At 39.9% G+C, this 17097-nt stretch overlaps 1 protein-coding gene across 1 annotated transcript; it reads right to left on the minus strand.

Moving 5' to 3' along the window:
- Nucleotides 1-9469: 9469 nt before the first annotated feature.
- On the minus strand, nucleotides 9470-10267 carry LOC111911387 (uncharacterized). Its single transcript, XM_023907171.1, has one exon. The coding sequence runs from the start codon at nucleotides 10265-10267 to the stop codon at nucleotides 9470-9472; it is 798 nt and encodes a 265-aa protein (XP_023762939.1).
- Nucleotides 10268-17097: the final 6830 nt, after the last annotated feature.

Below are 17097 nucleotides of genomic sequence, written 5' to 3' on the forward strand. Positions count from 1 at the left end.
GAAACGACATACCTATTTCCTTTTATTTTTCTCTATTAAATAACGATAAAAAAATCCAGTTGCATCTTTTGAAACTTGACTCACTATCCAGTTATTGGGATGTTCCAAGGACTATGAGCACATAATTGTTGAGTGTTGACATATTGTGACGGTGGAATTTTGGAGAAGTCTAAATGATTTAGATGTCTGAATGGTTGAGATGCTCTGAATAAATATGTTTTTGAATGAAAAACTCGATATATCTTGTAAAGAGTTGGCTAGACATCAATAGTGTGTTGGATTGGGAAATGGACCCCAGACCGTGGTGCCAACCTTTTGCATTGGTGTCAACGGGGTGGTTGAGGGTTTACAAGATGTCATCTAGTCATGTTCCATAATTAACTTGACATGTTAGAGTTGGTGAATGCTTACCTTTATTTGTTTTAACAGTAATTCCCAAAATATAACTAAGACAAATGAAATCTTTCATGGAAAATTCTATTTCAAACATTAACATTAGGGAATGTCATAAGGAATGGGAAGAGGTGGTAAGGTTTACGTTAAACATTAACATTAGGGAATGTCGTAAGCAACCTCATGTTCGTTGTGGTATATGAAAAGCGAGCAATCTCAAGTACTGTGAGTGAATGTGATAGAAGTAACAAAATAAGCGAACCACGGGTATGCGTGAGGTGCTTGTTTGAGGCTGTATATGTATTTTTATACTAGACATATGTAGTCAGGACAAATAGTGTCTTGAAAACCAAGGGTTGGTGCATGTACATTATTTCGTTTAAATAACTATGAAGGAATGCCTTTGGACATCAATTTGATGAATAGGCCATGCTTTGGAGAGAGAAAGAGAGTAAAAACCATGTGGATAGTAAAGGGTTTTACTATTAGACTAGATGTTTCATGGGAATCAATTCTCGGTGGAAATTTATAATCAAACAAAATAAGAAGTGTGAATATTGGGATCCTTAATATAAAGATAAGAAACTCTACCCTTTTGAACCAGGATTGAGGTAATATATTTCCACCGAGAATGGAGTCAAGTTTCATTAAAAAGTATCTTTCTTTCCACGCACCATCGTTATGATTGGATTTCAATACAAGAGGTAAACTATCGGTTTTGAATTTCAACAGGAAACGAGAATTCCCAAAGGTCGAAAGGTCATGAACATAAGCTAACTTGCTTAGACCTATGTTGAGGCCCATAGAGCGGTTCAGATGATCAATTCAATACAGGATCCTCAAACCGTTGGCATGGCTTGGATACATGAAATCTTAGTAATTTCGAAAAATTCAGAGATGATTCCGGGAAAAGGATAAGTAAGGCCTAAGGTAAAAGGATACTCAGGAAAACAAACCCAAGCGGGAAAAATAAAATCCGGTTGGATCCTGACATCAAAAGGTTTGAAAACAAGACCAGTGGAAAAGGTTCCAATTGAATTCAAAGCTTCGATAAAATCATCGTTGAAGGTACAAGTTTCCTCGTAGGAAAGGATTTTCCGATTCGCGAAATCATCATTGGGTATAGCAATGATGTTTACGCGAGAGCGAGCTCCTTTTTTTTTACCATATTTAAAAGAAAACAATAAAGGAGAAAAAGAGACAAAGATAGTACCTTCTATGATATTCAGTGAACGTCTAAGCTAAAAGAGTGAGACGAAATTAAAAGACTGAATACCCTATTTATACAAGAGTCGTTGAAAGGTAGAAGGGTGATTTGACATATTCCAACGGCTAGAAATCTATCCATTGAAGTTTGAATTACCATATTCGTTAAAACATTTTTACTTTAATATTTCGTAGGTATAATTTGCGGGTAGGATCCCAGAATCATATTCAGGATCCTTAATATCCCTAAAGTTACATGATCCTTAAATATATCGCAAGATCCTGATTATTATTATTATTATTATTATTATTATTATTATTATTATTATTATTATTATTATTATTATTATTATTTTCGAAGACTTATAATAGCTGTGTTTTTCTCTCTTTTTCTCACATGTGCAGAATTATTCAACGTGAGAATCATTCTCAATGGAGAGTCATCTTAACCAGGTAAAACACCTGGAATACCAAGTCAAACAACGTTCATATGCTTGATTCCAGAGGATCCCATAATTATCAAACTTCTAGTTACTTGCATTAGACTATAAATAACACATGTATTTAGCACACCACACACACGATTAGTTGGGTACTACACTTGTACTCGTATTACCTTCAACATCTTTGTAATCTCATATTTAAATAAAAAAACACATCAAGATAGGTGATCATTATCACCTCCCAAAGTTTTATGTCGGAGATCCTGTATAGGATCAAGGGTTTTCCTTATAACTCACTTGTCTCACTTTGAACATTATTATATACTTACATTATACTAACACCACAACCTTTCATGCAACTTGGTCTAATTGCACTTGTTCAATTTTTGACAAAAACACTAATTACATAATAAGTCCCTTAAGAAAGATCTACTATACTCAAGAATCATATTAGAGTGATATTGCTAATTAACATATGATACTAAAGGGTCACACTAACAACAACTTGATATAATTGATTATTTATTATAAATTGATTTTAATAAATATTCAATAAACTCTTATAATTAAATTGAAAATTATTTATTTCTAGAAAATAATAGTCTTCATTAGCAAGTAACATTATATATAATTCATATGGTATGAATGAATAAGACACAACATTATGGACTAGATAAATTCTTTTGTCTTTTTCCAAAAAGTTAAAATTTATAATTTATAAACTTGGTTTATAAAATATAAAAGGCTTTTGTCTTCTTTTGCCTTCATATTTTAGATATATGGCTAGACAAAAGAAAGTATGGGCTTTTCATTTGTTTAATGAAAAGAACACTCATCTAAATGGACAAGCATTGACAATATGATTAAAATAAGGAGTGATTGTCTTTTGATTAATTTATTCAAAAGAAAGGCATGGTTTGAAGCATGGGGAACACATAGGCTTTAGGAGCATGGGTTCTTAAAGTGTTAAAAGCTTATGGACCAAAGGTTTTCTATATAAAGTAAGGCTTTCATATCTCTTTCACTACTCATGCAAAAAATCATAACTATGTATGTATGTGTGTTTCTCTCAAGTTTTAGTTGAAGACTTGAAGACCACACTCTTGCTTATGCTCTCTTTATGTTCTTATTTTGATAAGAACATAAAGCTGAAGATTCTTAAGAGTTTTATACAAAAGAACTAGCATTCTACTTCAAGTTGATTCATTGTTGGTGTCTCTAAAGTTCTACATTCTTCATCAACTTCCAAGCCTCCCAAGAGGATCCAGAGAACTACAAAGGTTGTAATTTTCTCCATATTCTTCTTTGGTGCTTGTTTTCTTTCCAAACTTTGCAAGAAGATCCTTGGAGGGTTATAAACTTGTTTTATGTTATTCAAATTATCAAGTCTTCCGTTGCCTAAATTGTATGTTTCTGAAACTAGTTTGGTTAAATTTTTTGATTTTTGGAAATCTTAGTTTTTCTAGAATATGGATAACTTGGATTTTTATAAAAACAAGTTCATACATATTTTTTATGATAACTTTATAATTGTTATTTTATGTGACAAAAGTTTTCATGCATTTTTTGTCATTTAAAGTTATCTTAGAAAAACAAAGGTTGTTTGATATTTATGTTGATATGTATGATGTGCATAAACTAGCCAAAGACCTTTGTGTTTGTTGTGTTGCTTGTTTTTATTATAAAATGGTTGAAAAAATTTATTTATTCATAATGTATGTAATAAATTAAATAGGGTAGTTTTCTTGGTTTGTTTTTATAAATAATAGATAAGTTGTTAGAAATAATTTATTTGTACAAAATGTAACAAGAGATGAAGTTGGAGCCATTTTTTGAAGACAAAAGAGCCATTTTCGAAGTTAAAATGTGTGCAGGATTTTCAGTGACAACTTCTTAAAACTATCGCTAAAGTTGTTTCCTAAAGGGTTGTTGGACTTTTAGCGACAGTTGCTGAATTTTAGTTTTCAAGAATTTTTTTCAAATCTTTTGCAAGCAAATGATGTTTTATTAAGTGGGAGCTTCTACAAATACATTACAAGAAGATTTTTGGTACTTTAAAATATCCATTTAGGTATTGACTTGACATTTTTGTGTTGGCTCACAAAATTGTTACTAGTTGGTTATGTTTATGTACCTATAATTTTATGCATGTTTGTGTTGTTTAGTTTATGCAATTATTATTTGTGGTTGATAAATTAGTTTTTCACATGCTAAATTAATTTTGGACGAAATAAACATCACATGGAGTTTGGTTTTCAAAATTTATAATGTGGACAAAGATGTAACAAGTTATGGTTTTAAAATAAAATTCGGTTTTATAAAAACTTTAATAACATCAAATTTTGAAATACTCAAATATAAGTTTTAAAATTGTGATTTTTTATAACTTATACAAACTTCAAATATATAGGTAATAAAATGAAGTTTTATTAAAGATATAAAAGGTTCAAATACACTTAAACTTAATACTGGTTATTAAAATTAAACAACGTTAAATTATATAAAAAAAGGTTTTTATATAGAACCTTTAATGATGATATTCTTTTGAAAATTGGTACTATGGTTTATTCTATGCATGTAATACCTATGGTATCATGGGTGTGTTCGACAAAATTAGATGGTAGTGGGTGGCTTGTAGCCGGTATCGGGTAGTTTGTAGCGTTTTGTTTGGATTTGGAGCGTTTTGTTTAAACTAAACGCTAGAATCTTGTAACAACGAACATAGGATCTGAATCTCTCTCTTGAATTGATTAACAATGCCATGTTTATATAAGGATAAATACAAACAGATCCCCAAATATAGTGGGGGTATACTAGGAAATAATAGCAGAAAATATGGACAACAATACAATATTGAAATATATAATATCCTAAAAATATAATCGACTAATATTCCCCCGCAGTTTGAGCCGGGGAAGGAAAAACGCTCAAACTGGATCGAAAATGCTGATATAAGAAACGTGGTAGCCCTTTTGCGAAGATATCTGCATACTGCAAGGAGGCCGGAATGTGAAGAACCCGAACATAGCCAAGACGAACTTTTTCTCGCACAAAGTGTATGTCTATCTCCACATGTTTTGTGCGCTGTAACGCCCGTAGATCCGGGCTAGTCAAATTAGATGCAATAACTGTCGAAAATGACTTTTCGGCAAAATATTATTTAGAATAAATAATCTTCACCAAGTTGTAGTATATTTTACAAGGTTTCCGTACATATAAAGAACGCCGAAATCCGAGTTATAACGAAGAAGTTATGACCCGTCGAAGTTTCGCGACAAAACCGGCACTATACCGGGAAGCGTAAATAGTGAATTTACGATAGAGATACTTTTAGCCTTAGCAATCTAAACGAAAGTCATAGAATATGTTAAACCGAGAGTGTCCATAAAAAGAACGCCCAAATCTGACTTCGTATAAGGAAGTTATGATTTTTTGAAGTTTCAGCTTAGCTGTGTACAATCCGAAATTTGAATATTAGATCGAGCGGTTTTTAGTCGACACGACCTAAACGAGAATCTAATATCTCGTTAAGAGTAGCGTAACAAGAAAAAGATGGGCGAAAATGGATGTCGGATGAAGAAGTTATGAATTTAATAGACCAATCATGTCCCAACCTATTAAAAATATAAAAATTAAAATAAAGTCAAAATTAGCCAAAGGAGTCTAAACGAAAGTTGTAGAGTATATTCCTGCCTTCGCGTGGATATAAAAAACGTCAAAAACGGAGCTCATATGCTAGAGTTATGATTTTCAGAAGTCGGAGTGTGAATTTACGAAGCTGATTGCGAAGTTGCATGGTCCCTTTCATCTTACACATAGATATGAAGTATTCTATATAAATTATGTGTTATGTGTGCGTATCATCTGAGTACTTGCTGTCTATGCTAGTTGAATGATTTTATACACGTTTTAAAGGATTTAAAATATATATATATATATGTATTTTATATCTACAAAAATGTTGCGGTAAAACATGGGTAGATGTAATAGATAGAATATAAGTTGGACAATGAGTTGAGAGGTGTTATACACCACGAGGTGAGGGAGAAAAGTGAACGATGTGAGAAGCCTTTTCCCAAACGATGACCCTGTCATTCAACAGAGTATGGATGACAACCACAGACTATTCTAGACAGTCCAGTGGAACACTAGCATGCTCGCAACCTGTAAGTGTTGTGAACGATGTGTTCACTCGGTGTACTCTAAACCTTGGTGATCATGCAGACTTGATGCCTAAACCCTGGCGATCATGCAGACTTGATGCCTAAACCCTGGTGATCATGCAGACTTGGTGCCAAAACTCTGGCGACTATGCAGACTTAGTGCCTGTTGTATAAATTCTGGCGACTATGCAGACTTAGTTCCTAAACCCCTGTGACGATGGACTTCGTGCTGATTCTTTAGGATGATCCTTAGGAATGTATGAACGAGGAATGGTTGATTCTTAGGGTAGATCCTTAAGACTAAAGAAGATAATGGGGATGGGTAATTGGGTTGATTGTTTGAACATAATAATTATATTATTGTGGGTTGAAAACCCTATGTACTCACCAGGTTTCCCAACCTGACCCACTCAGTTTATTTATGTCACAGGTGTTGTTATGAAGTCACATTACACTGAGAGATTAAAGAGATGTAGATCACTAGTAAGTTCTATTTATGCTTATGTTTCTGTATTGACGATGACATCCCAAACGTTTTAAAATAAATAAAATACGTTTCTTCGAAAATGTTTTGATAACGTATTTATCATGTTTTTCTGGGAACAAATTCCGCAACATTTTTATGAAAAGAAGTACTCTGATTTTTATAAAGCATAAACAAAATCGGTCTTTTCTGGCCGTGGAAATAGGGATGTCACATGCGCTGGTGTTGGACTGGATTCTGAGATAGGTAGACAACAAATACATTATCGCAATAAACAACTGTAGCCTTGTGAAGGGGAACACAAAGCTCGAGAAGGAGATTTCGTAACCAAGTGGTCTCATACACTGCATCCTCAACACCATGATATTTGGCCTCGGCGCTGGAATGAGAGATAGTGGGTTGGCACTTTGAAGACCAGGAAACAAGATTATTGCCAAGAAACACACAGTATCCAGAAGTAGATCGTCGCGAGTCGGTACATCTGCCCCAGTTAGCATCGGAGTAGGTAATTAGCGAGTTGGATGAAGATGCAACTATCTGTAGACCATAGTCAATCGTACCCTGTAAATAACGAAAAATCTTCTTCATGAACTGAAAATGTGGCTCACGTGGGGCATGCATGAAGAGGAAAACTTGTTGAACAACATATGCAATGTCTAGTCGAGTAATGGTCAGATACTAGAGTGCACCTGCAAGAGTGCGGTAGAGAGTGCCATCAGCAAGAGGTTCACCATCAGTAGCACTAAGTTTGGTGGACGTATCCACTGGTGTAGCGCATGGTTTACAAGAGGCCATAGTAGCTTGTTGAAGGATATCACGAGTATAAGAGGCTTGTGACAGAAAAATACCATGTTCATTGCGAGTAGCCGTGATACCCAGAAAATGGTGAAGTGGACCTAGATCAGTCATAGCAAATTCCTGAGACAAAGAGGTGATAATGTTGCGGAGAACAGCAGGGTCAGAAGCAATCAATATTATATCATCGACATATAGTAATAAGTAAGCATAATGGCGACCATTTTGATAAATAAATAACGATGAATCACAAATACTACTTCTGAAACCCCGAGATGTGATAAATGAAGAAAAACAAGTATACCATGCACGCGGGGCTTGCTTAAGCCCATACAAAGATTTCCGTAGATAACAAACATGGGATGGAGACCGAGCATCAACAAATCTTGGGGGTTGGTGCATGAAGACAGTCTCATGGAGATCGCCATGGAGAAATGCGTTTTTGACGTCTAACTGATGTATCGGCCATGCCTGCGAGACTGCAAGACTCAGAACATTTCGTATAGTAGCTGGTTTCACAACCGGACTAAACGTCTCGAGGCAATCAATACCCTATATTTGTGATTTCCCATTAACCATAAGGCATGCTTTATAGCGGTCAAACGATCCATCCGCTTTAAACTTGTGGCGAAACAGCCACATACACCAAATGACTAGGTGTCGATCGGTCGAGGAACGAGTTCCCTTGTTTTATTTACTTGTAAAGCTCAAAATTCATCTTCCATGGCTTGTAACCAATTAGGGTCAGACATGGCGGCAAAAATTGACTTAGGAATTGGAGAGATGGGTGGAGTAGATAAGGTATGAAGGTTTAAACGGATGATCGATTTGATAACACCTGCTCGTGCACGAGTAGTCATAGGATGAGTAGGAGGAGGGGCAGGGTTGAGGTGAGGTGGATTGAGGTGGGGTGGATGGCGGAAGGTGTTTCGGAAGGGAGATAGCTTGATTGAGCAGGTGGATGGGTGGTTGTTGGTTTTGAGCGACGTGAGTAGGTCAAGATAGGTGGTTGAGGGGTGTATGTGGTATGGGATGGTGTTGTTGATGGTTGAGTAGGGGTAGTAGATGGTGTAGGAGTGGAGTATGGAAAAATATGAAGTGGTTGGTCATCGAAAATGTCGAAGGAGGTGGATGGGGAAGGGCTATTGGAAAATGGAAAAGAGGTTGCGTCAAATGTAACATGACGGGACAGATAAACTTTGCCGGTGGAAGGATCAAAGCACTGATAACCCCGAAAGTTTTCCAGATATCCAAGGAAAACACATGTAACGGAACATGGTTGAAGTTTGTTAGATTGTGTGGCAGAGATGTTGGGATAGAAAGTGCACCCGAAGGTGCGAAGATGATCATATGATGGTTGGCGACCGTAAAGAGAGAAGGCAGGAGTAAAAAAGTTGAGGCGTTTGGTTGGAAGGATGTTATGTAGGTATGTAGCGGTGTGAAGAGCTTCAACCCAAAAGGATTGGGGAAGAGAGGCGTGAGTGAGAAAGGTCCGGATAATGTCATTGAGGCGATGAATCATCCTTTCGGCTCGTCCGTTTTGTTGGGATGTTTGAGGGCAAGAGAAACGAAAGACAAGATTGGGCAAAAGACTTAAATTCATTATTGTCAAATTCACCACCGATATCGCATTGGAAAGAATTAATGGTTCGGTTAAATTGAGTTTGGATGAGTTTATGAAATTTTTTAAAATTGAGAAAGGTGTCAAATTTGTATTTGAGAGGGTAGACCCACACATAATGAGTGAAATTATCGATGAGGACCATATAATATTTGTAGCCAGATTTGCTTAAGATTGGAGATGTCCAAAGATCACAATGTATAATATCAAAGGGTGCATAATTAGCCCAATGACTTGCATGTTGGGTCGGACCATGTGAGGGGTATGGAGATGGGGGTGGATTCCATGGCCGTGAGTTGTTCCAATGTCGTTGACGCCAGTGATTTCCTTGATTCCAATTTGGTTGGCCTCAACCTCCACGACCCTAGAAACTTCTAGCACGACCACAACCAGGTGGACCTCGACCGCGGCTGCCTGTACCTCTACCTGAGTTGTTGGAGGTGTGAGTCTGACCATGTTGACTGGGTGTGGAGTTTTGAGATGATCGGTCATCAGAAGATGCAGCGAGGACTGTGTGAGTTTGATTTTGCCGAGCTATTTTTCGGTGTTCTTCCAATTGCAGCATGCTACGAGCTGTCTCCCATGATGGAGAGCTTTGGTTGATATACGCCCCGATGACATCAAATTCTGGTGGTAACCCGCGAACCATCTGCAAAACAAGTCTTGCTTCAGTGACAGGATTATCAACATCTTCCAATTGGTCTGCTAGATCTTTTAATTTTTGATAGTTGGCTTCCATCGATGAACATGCAGCCAAGGTGAGATTAGAAAATTCTTGTTTAAGGGCAGCAACACGTGATCCCTTATTGTTAAGAAAGTTTATTTTAAGTTTGTTCCATGCATCTTGAGCAGTAGTGTCGTTTTCTAGAATTCGAACCATGTGTTCGTCGGATAACTTATTGTAAATCCATTGCAAGACAAGGGCATCAATTTCCATCCATTGAAGATAAGTGGGATCAGTTTCCTTTGGTGCTGGGGTGCCATTGATATGATCAAGAACTTTGTAAGCTTTGGCATGAAGACGTAACAGTTTTATCCATGAAGAGTACGTGACCTTGACACCATCTAGAGTTCGTATCTTGGTTTGGATGTTTGTTACAGTGTATGCGGGATGTAACACTGTGACCTTTACTTCACTTGAACAAGCATCATCTTTGGCCATGACGATGACAGAGAAGGACTCTTGATAGTTAACAGTGAAACAAATGAGAAAAAGTCGTAGTTTGGGATGAAAGGGTAGCAACCAATATTTAGGGTTTATAGCTCTGATACCATAACAACGAACATAGGATATGAATATATCTCTTGAATTGATTAACAATGCCCTGTTTATATAGGGATAAATACAAACGATGAAACGGATCACCAAATATAGTGGGGGTATAATAGGAAATAATACCAGAAAATATGGACAACAATACAATATTGAAATATATAATATCCTAAAAATATAATCGACTAATAGCTTGTAGTGCCGAACGTGACTTTCTGTTCAAAACGGAACGTATTATCAAATGCTAGAAGCTAGAAGCTCTCAAACACTCCGTGCCGAACACGCCATTTATCTTTGTTTTAAGAAAAATATTATAATATGGATAAAAATTGTAAAAACCACTTTTATTTAAGAAACAACAATATTCATTCTAAGGGCAAACGGTGTCATCCCGTGAAGAAGCACCGCATGCATGTAGTTAGGGATGAGCATATGGACCGGGGAACCGGTATCGACACCAGAACCGGAACCTGATAGAACTGGTCGGGCTGGGACCGGGACGTTATTTTTGTGGATTTTTAGAACCGGGAACCGGAACCGATATAACCGGAACTGGTAGAACCAGCAAAAACCGGAACCGTATGATGCTATTTTTCGAGGACCGGTTCCAACATTCGAAGACACGACAAGAACCGGTAGGAACCGAAACCGGTAGAACCGTCAGGCCGGTTCGGTTCTTGATTTTGGCCGAAGCCGGTTCCCGGTTCCGGTCCAATTCGGTCCTTTCGCTCATCCCTACATGTAGTGAACCGGGTGATGTTCCTGCATTTTCCACATTTTTACCTTTTTCCTTCTTTGCTCCCAAATTGGGATAGCCATCCCAAAAAACATTTATTTCCCTCCATCTCTTCACCAATAGACTCATTTCACTCTAATTCTCACAATCATGTCCCGCATGGTCTTTTACACATACAATATTTCCTAATTTGAACAAGGATAAAAGGTGCTACGAAAACCTCACCGAAAACAAAATATACAAAAGAATTTTTGGGATCAAAATTACAAATATACACTATATTTAGGTACCAAATTAATATGTAAATACAAGTTAAAGCTAGCCCCTTGGCTACCAAAGTATTTACGTCTTGGGTTCAATCACATACATATATTTGAAAAATCCATTGTTGCCTTGTAATCATTTGATATTCACTAACTTTTTAATATATAATCATTGGATTATTAAATAAAACTGAAAGCCTAATCGGTTACTGATGTTTGTCTTTAAAATACAGTTATTTTTTATTTCACATTACAACGATTTTTTAAAGCCTAAAGCTACATTTGTGAGCATTAGTTATTTTTATTTCACATTACAACGATTTTGACAAAAATGCAAAAATGGTCCCCGTGGTTTGTCATTTTTTGTGGATATGGTCCAAACCTTTTAAAAATTGGATTTCTGGTCCTTATGGAGATGTTTGTTTGTGGAACAAGCCCTTGGGGTTAACAGCCGTTTGTTTGTGGCTGTTAAACCCCTCACGTGCATTGCACATGAGGGCATAAATGTCATTTTACTTGAGGACCATTTTTACAATTCCAGAAATAAACTCGCCTGTTACCGTCTTAGCGCCATATTACACACAAAATCACAAAATATTTAGTTATCTCTTCCACTTCCATCTAATTCGTCATTCGTTTTTAACGCAAAAACCCTAATCAAGATTTGGTCCAAGGTGTTTACTTGTTTTTGCTTTTCAACTGTAAATGGTGTTCGTAATGTGGGCGATTAGGCCAAAAGGCGAGACGTATGACATCACAAATGAATATGGTTAGTTTCAGTTATCCTCTGTTTACGAAATTTTGTTAGGTTTCTTGATGATCTGAAGAATTAAGCCAAAAATGCAAACATCTGATAATTTGTTACTTAATGTTTTTTGTATCTTGTAGAGCGTGTACCAACAATGTTCAGCATAAAGCTACACCATGGTGGAAATTTTACGAAGCTTCCAAACACGAAATATGTTAAAGGTGAAGTGAGATATATTGATTTAGTAGACATTGATGAGTTCTCAGTTCATGAACTAGACGCAATGATGGTTGAGCTAGGTTACTCTGTACCCCCAGTAATATATTACCATTTTAGGATTCCTCATGAAGACTTGGATTTTGGCCTCAGAGCTTTAGGGAATGATGATGATGTCTTGAATTTGGCTCAGTATATTGGAGATAACAAGGTCATTGAAGTGTATACAGAACATGGACAAACTAATTTGCTGACCTATTTTATGTCTCCAAAAGGAAAGCAAAAAGTTATTATTAAGGAGCTCTGTGATGGTGATCTTCCAAAAGAAGCAAATGTACCTCAAATACCAGCAAAGCATAAAACCCCAATGATAGATGAAGCTGATGATCAAACGCAGTTGGCAGGGTATATGTCCTTGATACTCTATGACAAAGTCCCTACAGAAGTTTCACCACAGTATAGAAGAAATGTAAGGGTGAACTCAATAGTTGGTCAAAGTTCTTGTGCCAAAAATGAAACGACCCAAAAATACGACCCAAAAATTTCGTTTTTAATACCATCAAAACTATAATCAGAGTATCATATAGATAAACCATGCGTGATATGTCCCAAAAGATAATAAAGTACTGTGCGGAAAATGTAACATGCTATATCCAAAACAACAACTAAATCAAATCCAAACTAAAGCTGAAACGGTGGTGTGTGCGATGCCGTCATCCAGAGCTCTTCCCTTTGCTTGCGGAAGTACCTGAAACCAAAACTGAAACTGTAAGCACGAAGCTTAGTGAGCTCCCCCAACTTACCACATACCATACAACAACATATAAACACATATTGGGCCTTGCCCACTGCATCGGGTCGGGACCCGGAAAACTGCATCGGACCGAAGTCCGGAACTGACTGGGACCTTGTCCCCTGCATCGGACCGAAGTCCGGAACTAACTGCATCGGACCGAAGTCCGGAACTGACTGCATCGGACCGAAGTCCGGAACTAACTGCATCGGACCGAAGTCCGGAACTGACTGCATCGGACCGAAGTCCGGAACTAACTGGGACCGTGTCCCCTGCATCGGACCGAGGTCCGGGACTGACTGCACATAGCATAGCATATCATAACAATTTATACTGCATACTGCATCGGGCCGTGGCCCGGAACATAAACACATACACATAGCACATAAAACATGTCTGAACCACGAAGGCATCAAACATACTAACTACTACATCGGACCGAAGTCCGGAAACTACTATTAACTGGACGGGCCGGCATTGTGGCCTTAGACCCGCCCCTACGGGAAGGAAACTCACCTCGTAAGCTAGCGGATGAGAGTGCGGCTCGGAAAGCTAACGGCTGCTGCTCCTGAATCTCCTCGGCTACAAATCCATAACACACTCAATCAATCACTAGCACTACACTCAGGGTAAAATGACTCTTTTACCCTTGGTCAAAGTTGACTTACTCAGGGCTGACTCGCCAAGTCGGGATACCCGACTCGCCGAGTCCTAGACTCTCCGTTCAACTCTTACCTGCTGTTACTCGTCGAGTGTGGCATCGACTCGACGAGTACCCTCTGGATCCAAGGACTCAGATGATCTTCATCCGACTCGCCGAGTCAGATGAACAGACTCGACGAGTTGTTCTTAATCCCCAAGGAGATTGCCTTGGACTCGCCGAGTTGTATGAACAAACTCGCCGAGTCCCTCCATTACTGAGTCTACTCTTAACTCGCTGAGTCCACTCCCTAACTCACCTCGTACACTCGACACTGAAGAAACTGAAGAACTCGGGACTCGCGACCTGACTCGTCGAGTCGTTCCTCCGACTCGCCGAGTCGCCGCCATGCAACATATTTTTACTCGATTTCTCTTGAATCCAACACATGCAAATGATAGATCTAGGTCCATTAAGCTGTTTTACCACGTAAAGTTTCCAACTTTACGTGCACAACCACATGAATGAGGGAAATAAGACTAAATTATGCACAATAAGGGTAGATCCATGGCTAATAAGCAATGTAACTCCAAAAAGACAGTGGATCTGGACTCTTCAACACCCCAACACTCAGATCCAAAGGTATTTCGGCTCAATAACACAATCAAGCAAGCATAAAGCTTGGAACAAGCATCAAATAGCCCTTAAAAGAGCTCTAATGGAAGTTTAAGCATGAAACCAGAAGAGAACTCCGAAAATACCTCAATAAGTTCACACTTGATCTTGGATCTTGGCACTAGAACTCGTTTCCTTGCTTCCTTCTTCTTCTCCTTCTTCACCCCTTCACAAAATGGAACAAGATCACTTATAAGCTCACAAGAGGAAGGTTTAGGGTTTCTCACAGTGCTCTCAGGGGGGAAAGTGACGAGATGGAGGCTATAATGGGGTTTAAATAGTGAGCAAACCCGGGGAGTTAGGGTTTCACCCAGACGGACGGACTCGCCGAGTCCAGGATATGGACTCGCCGAGTCGCCGGCTCCCGCGTGCACAAGATGCGCGACCCGACTCGGCGAGTCAGGCTAGAACTCGCCGAGTCCCTCTTGAAAACTTAGCCCAAATCAAATTAATTAACATACCGGAAACGGGTCGTTACAATTCTCCCCCACTTGTTTCAGACTTCGTCCTCGAAGTCTGCTACGGCTGGATCTGCGAATAACTCTGGGTAGTGCGTTCTCATTTCTTCTTCAGCCTCGCATGTCCACTCAGACCCCTTCCGATGCTGCCACTGCACCTTTACCAGCTGAATTACCTTGTTCCTCAAGGTCTTGGTCTTCCGTTCCAAAATTGCTATCGGCTTCTCGATATAATTCAAGCCGCTATCGACCTGGATATCCTCCAAGGGAACGACCGCTGTCTCGTCCACTAGACACTTCCTCAACTGCGACACGTGGAAGGTGTTGTGTATCAAACTGAGCTCCTCAGGAAGATCTAACCGGTAAGCAACCCGACCCACCCGGGCCAAAACCCTGAAAGGACCAATAAATCTGGGGCCCAATTTGCCCCTCTTCCGGAACCTGATGACACCTTTCCAAGGTGAGACTTTCAGAAGAACCATGTCTCCTACCTGGAACTCCAAGTCTGAACGCCTCTTGTCGGCGTAGCTCTTCTGCCGACTCTGCGCAGTCTGCAGTCTACTACGGACCTGCTGGATCAGTTCCGTCGTCTTGAGCACCACTTCAGTGCTCCCCATAACCCGCTGACCGACCTCGCCCCAACAAATCGGGGTCCTGCACTTCCTGCCATATAACATCTCAAAAGGAGGTCGATCAATGCTCGCATGATAGCTGTTGTTATACGAGAATTCCGCTAAGGGAAGATACGTATCCCAACAGCCCCCAAAATCCAGAACGCATGCCCTAAGCATGTCCTCGAGAGTCTGAATCGTCCTCTCGCTCTGCCCGTCAGTCTGAGGATGAAAAGCGGTGCTGAAATGGAGACGAGTACCCATCTCGTCGTGAAACCGCTTCCAGAATCTGGACGTGAAGCGAACATCTCGGTCCGACACTACCGATACCGGCACTCCATGACGTGCCACAATCTCTCGCACATAGATATCGGCTAACCTTTCCGCCGATATACTCTCCTGGATCGGAATAAAATGGGCACTCTTCGTCAACCGATCCACCACTACCCATATCGAATCTACTCCACGTGCGGTCCTGGGAAGTTTGGTGATAAAATCCATGGTGATGTCCTCCCATTTCCACACGGGAATATCCAACGGCTGCATCTTGCCGGGAGGTCTCTGGTGCTCCGCCTTGACCTTTCGGCAGGTCAGGCACCTCTCAACGTACCAAGCGACGTCCCGCTTCATGCAGGGCCACCAATAATCAGGTCGAAGATCCCGATACATCTTCGTCGCCCCTGGATGGATAGAAAATCGAGACTTATGAGCCTCGTCCATCAATACCTGCCGTACCCCACCCCAGTACGGTACCCACACCCTACCATGAAGCGTCATCAAACCCCGACTGTCGTAGTTGAACGAAGCTACTCGACCCACTATCCTCTCGCACTTCTGCCTCTCCTCCTTGAGACCCTCCATCTGAGCCTCCTTGATCCACTCCAACAAAGGAGTGATTACCGTCATCCTCATACACAAATCCCTGATAGGGGCCGCCGACACCTTGCGGCTCAGGGCATCGGCCACCACGTTGGCCTTCCCTGGATGATACAGGATCTCACAGTCATAGTCCTTCAGCACGTCCAACCATCTCCTTTGTCTCATATTCAAACTCGGCTGATCCATAAGGTATCGTAAACTCTTGTGGTCCGTGTAGATAGTACAGCGGACCCCATACAGGTAATGCCTCCAAATCTTGAGGGCAAATACAACTGCCCCCAGCTCCAAGTCGTGGGTAAGATAATTAGCCTCGTGAGGCTTCAACTGTCTCGAAGCATAAGCCACCACATGGCCTCGCTGCATCAACACTGCTCCCATACCTGTGATCGAAGCATCACAATAGACCACGAAATCCTCAACACCCTCTGGTAAGGTAAGGATCGGAGCCTCGCACAATCTCTGCCTGAGAGTCTCGAACGCCGCCTGCTGCTCAGGCCCCCAACGAAAAACTACCGACTTCTTGGTTAGTCGGGTGAGCGGCACTGCTATCTTGGAGAAATCCTGAATAAACCTCCGATAATACCCTGCCAATCCTAGGAAGCTCCGAATCTCAGATGGAGACCTCGGGACCTCCCATTGCATCACGGCCTCAATCTTGGCCGGGTCAACCAAAATACCCTTCTGATTAACGAGATGCCCA

This window comes from Lactuca sativa, chromosome 6 (assembly GCF_002870075.4).
Source record: "Lactuca sativa cultivar Salinas chromosome 6, Lsat_Salinas_v11, whole genome shotgun sequence".
Lineage (NCBI taxonomy): Eukaryota > Viridiplantae > Streptophyta > Magnoliopsida > Asterales > Asteraceae > Lactuca > Lactuca sativa.

Bases quoted from the DNA above. Each gene is read 5' to 3' on its own strand.
- LOC111911387 (XM_023907171.1), bottom strand. From the start codon at position 10,267: ATGGCCAAAGATGATGCTTGTTCAAGTGAAGTAAAGGTCACAGTGTTA.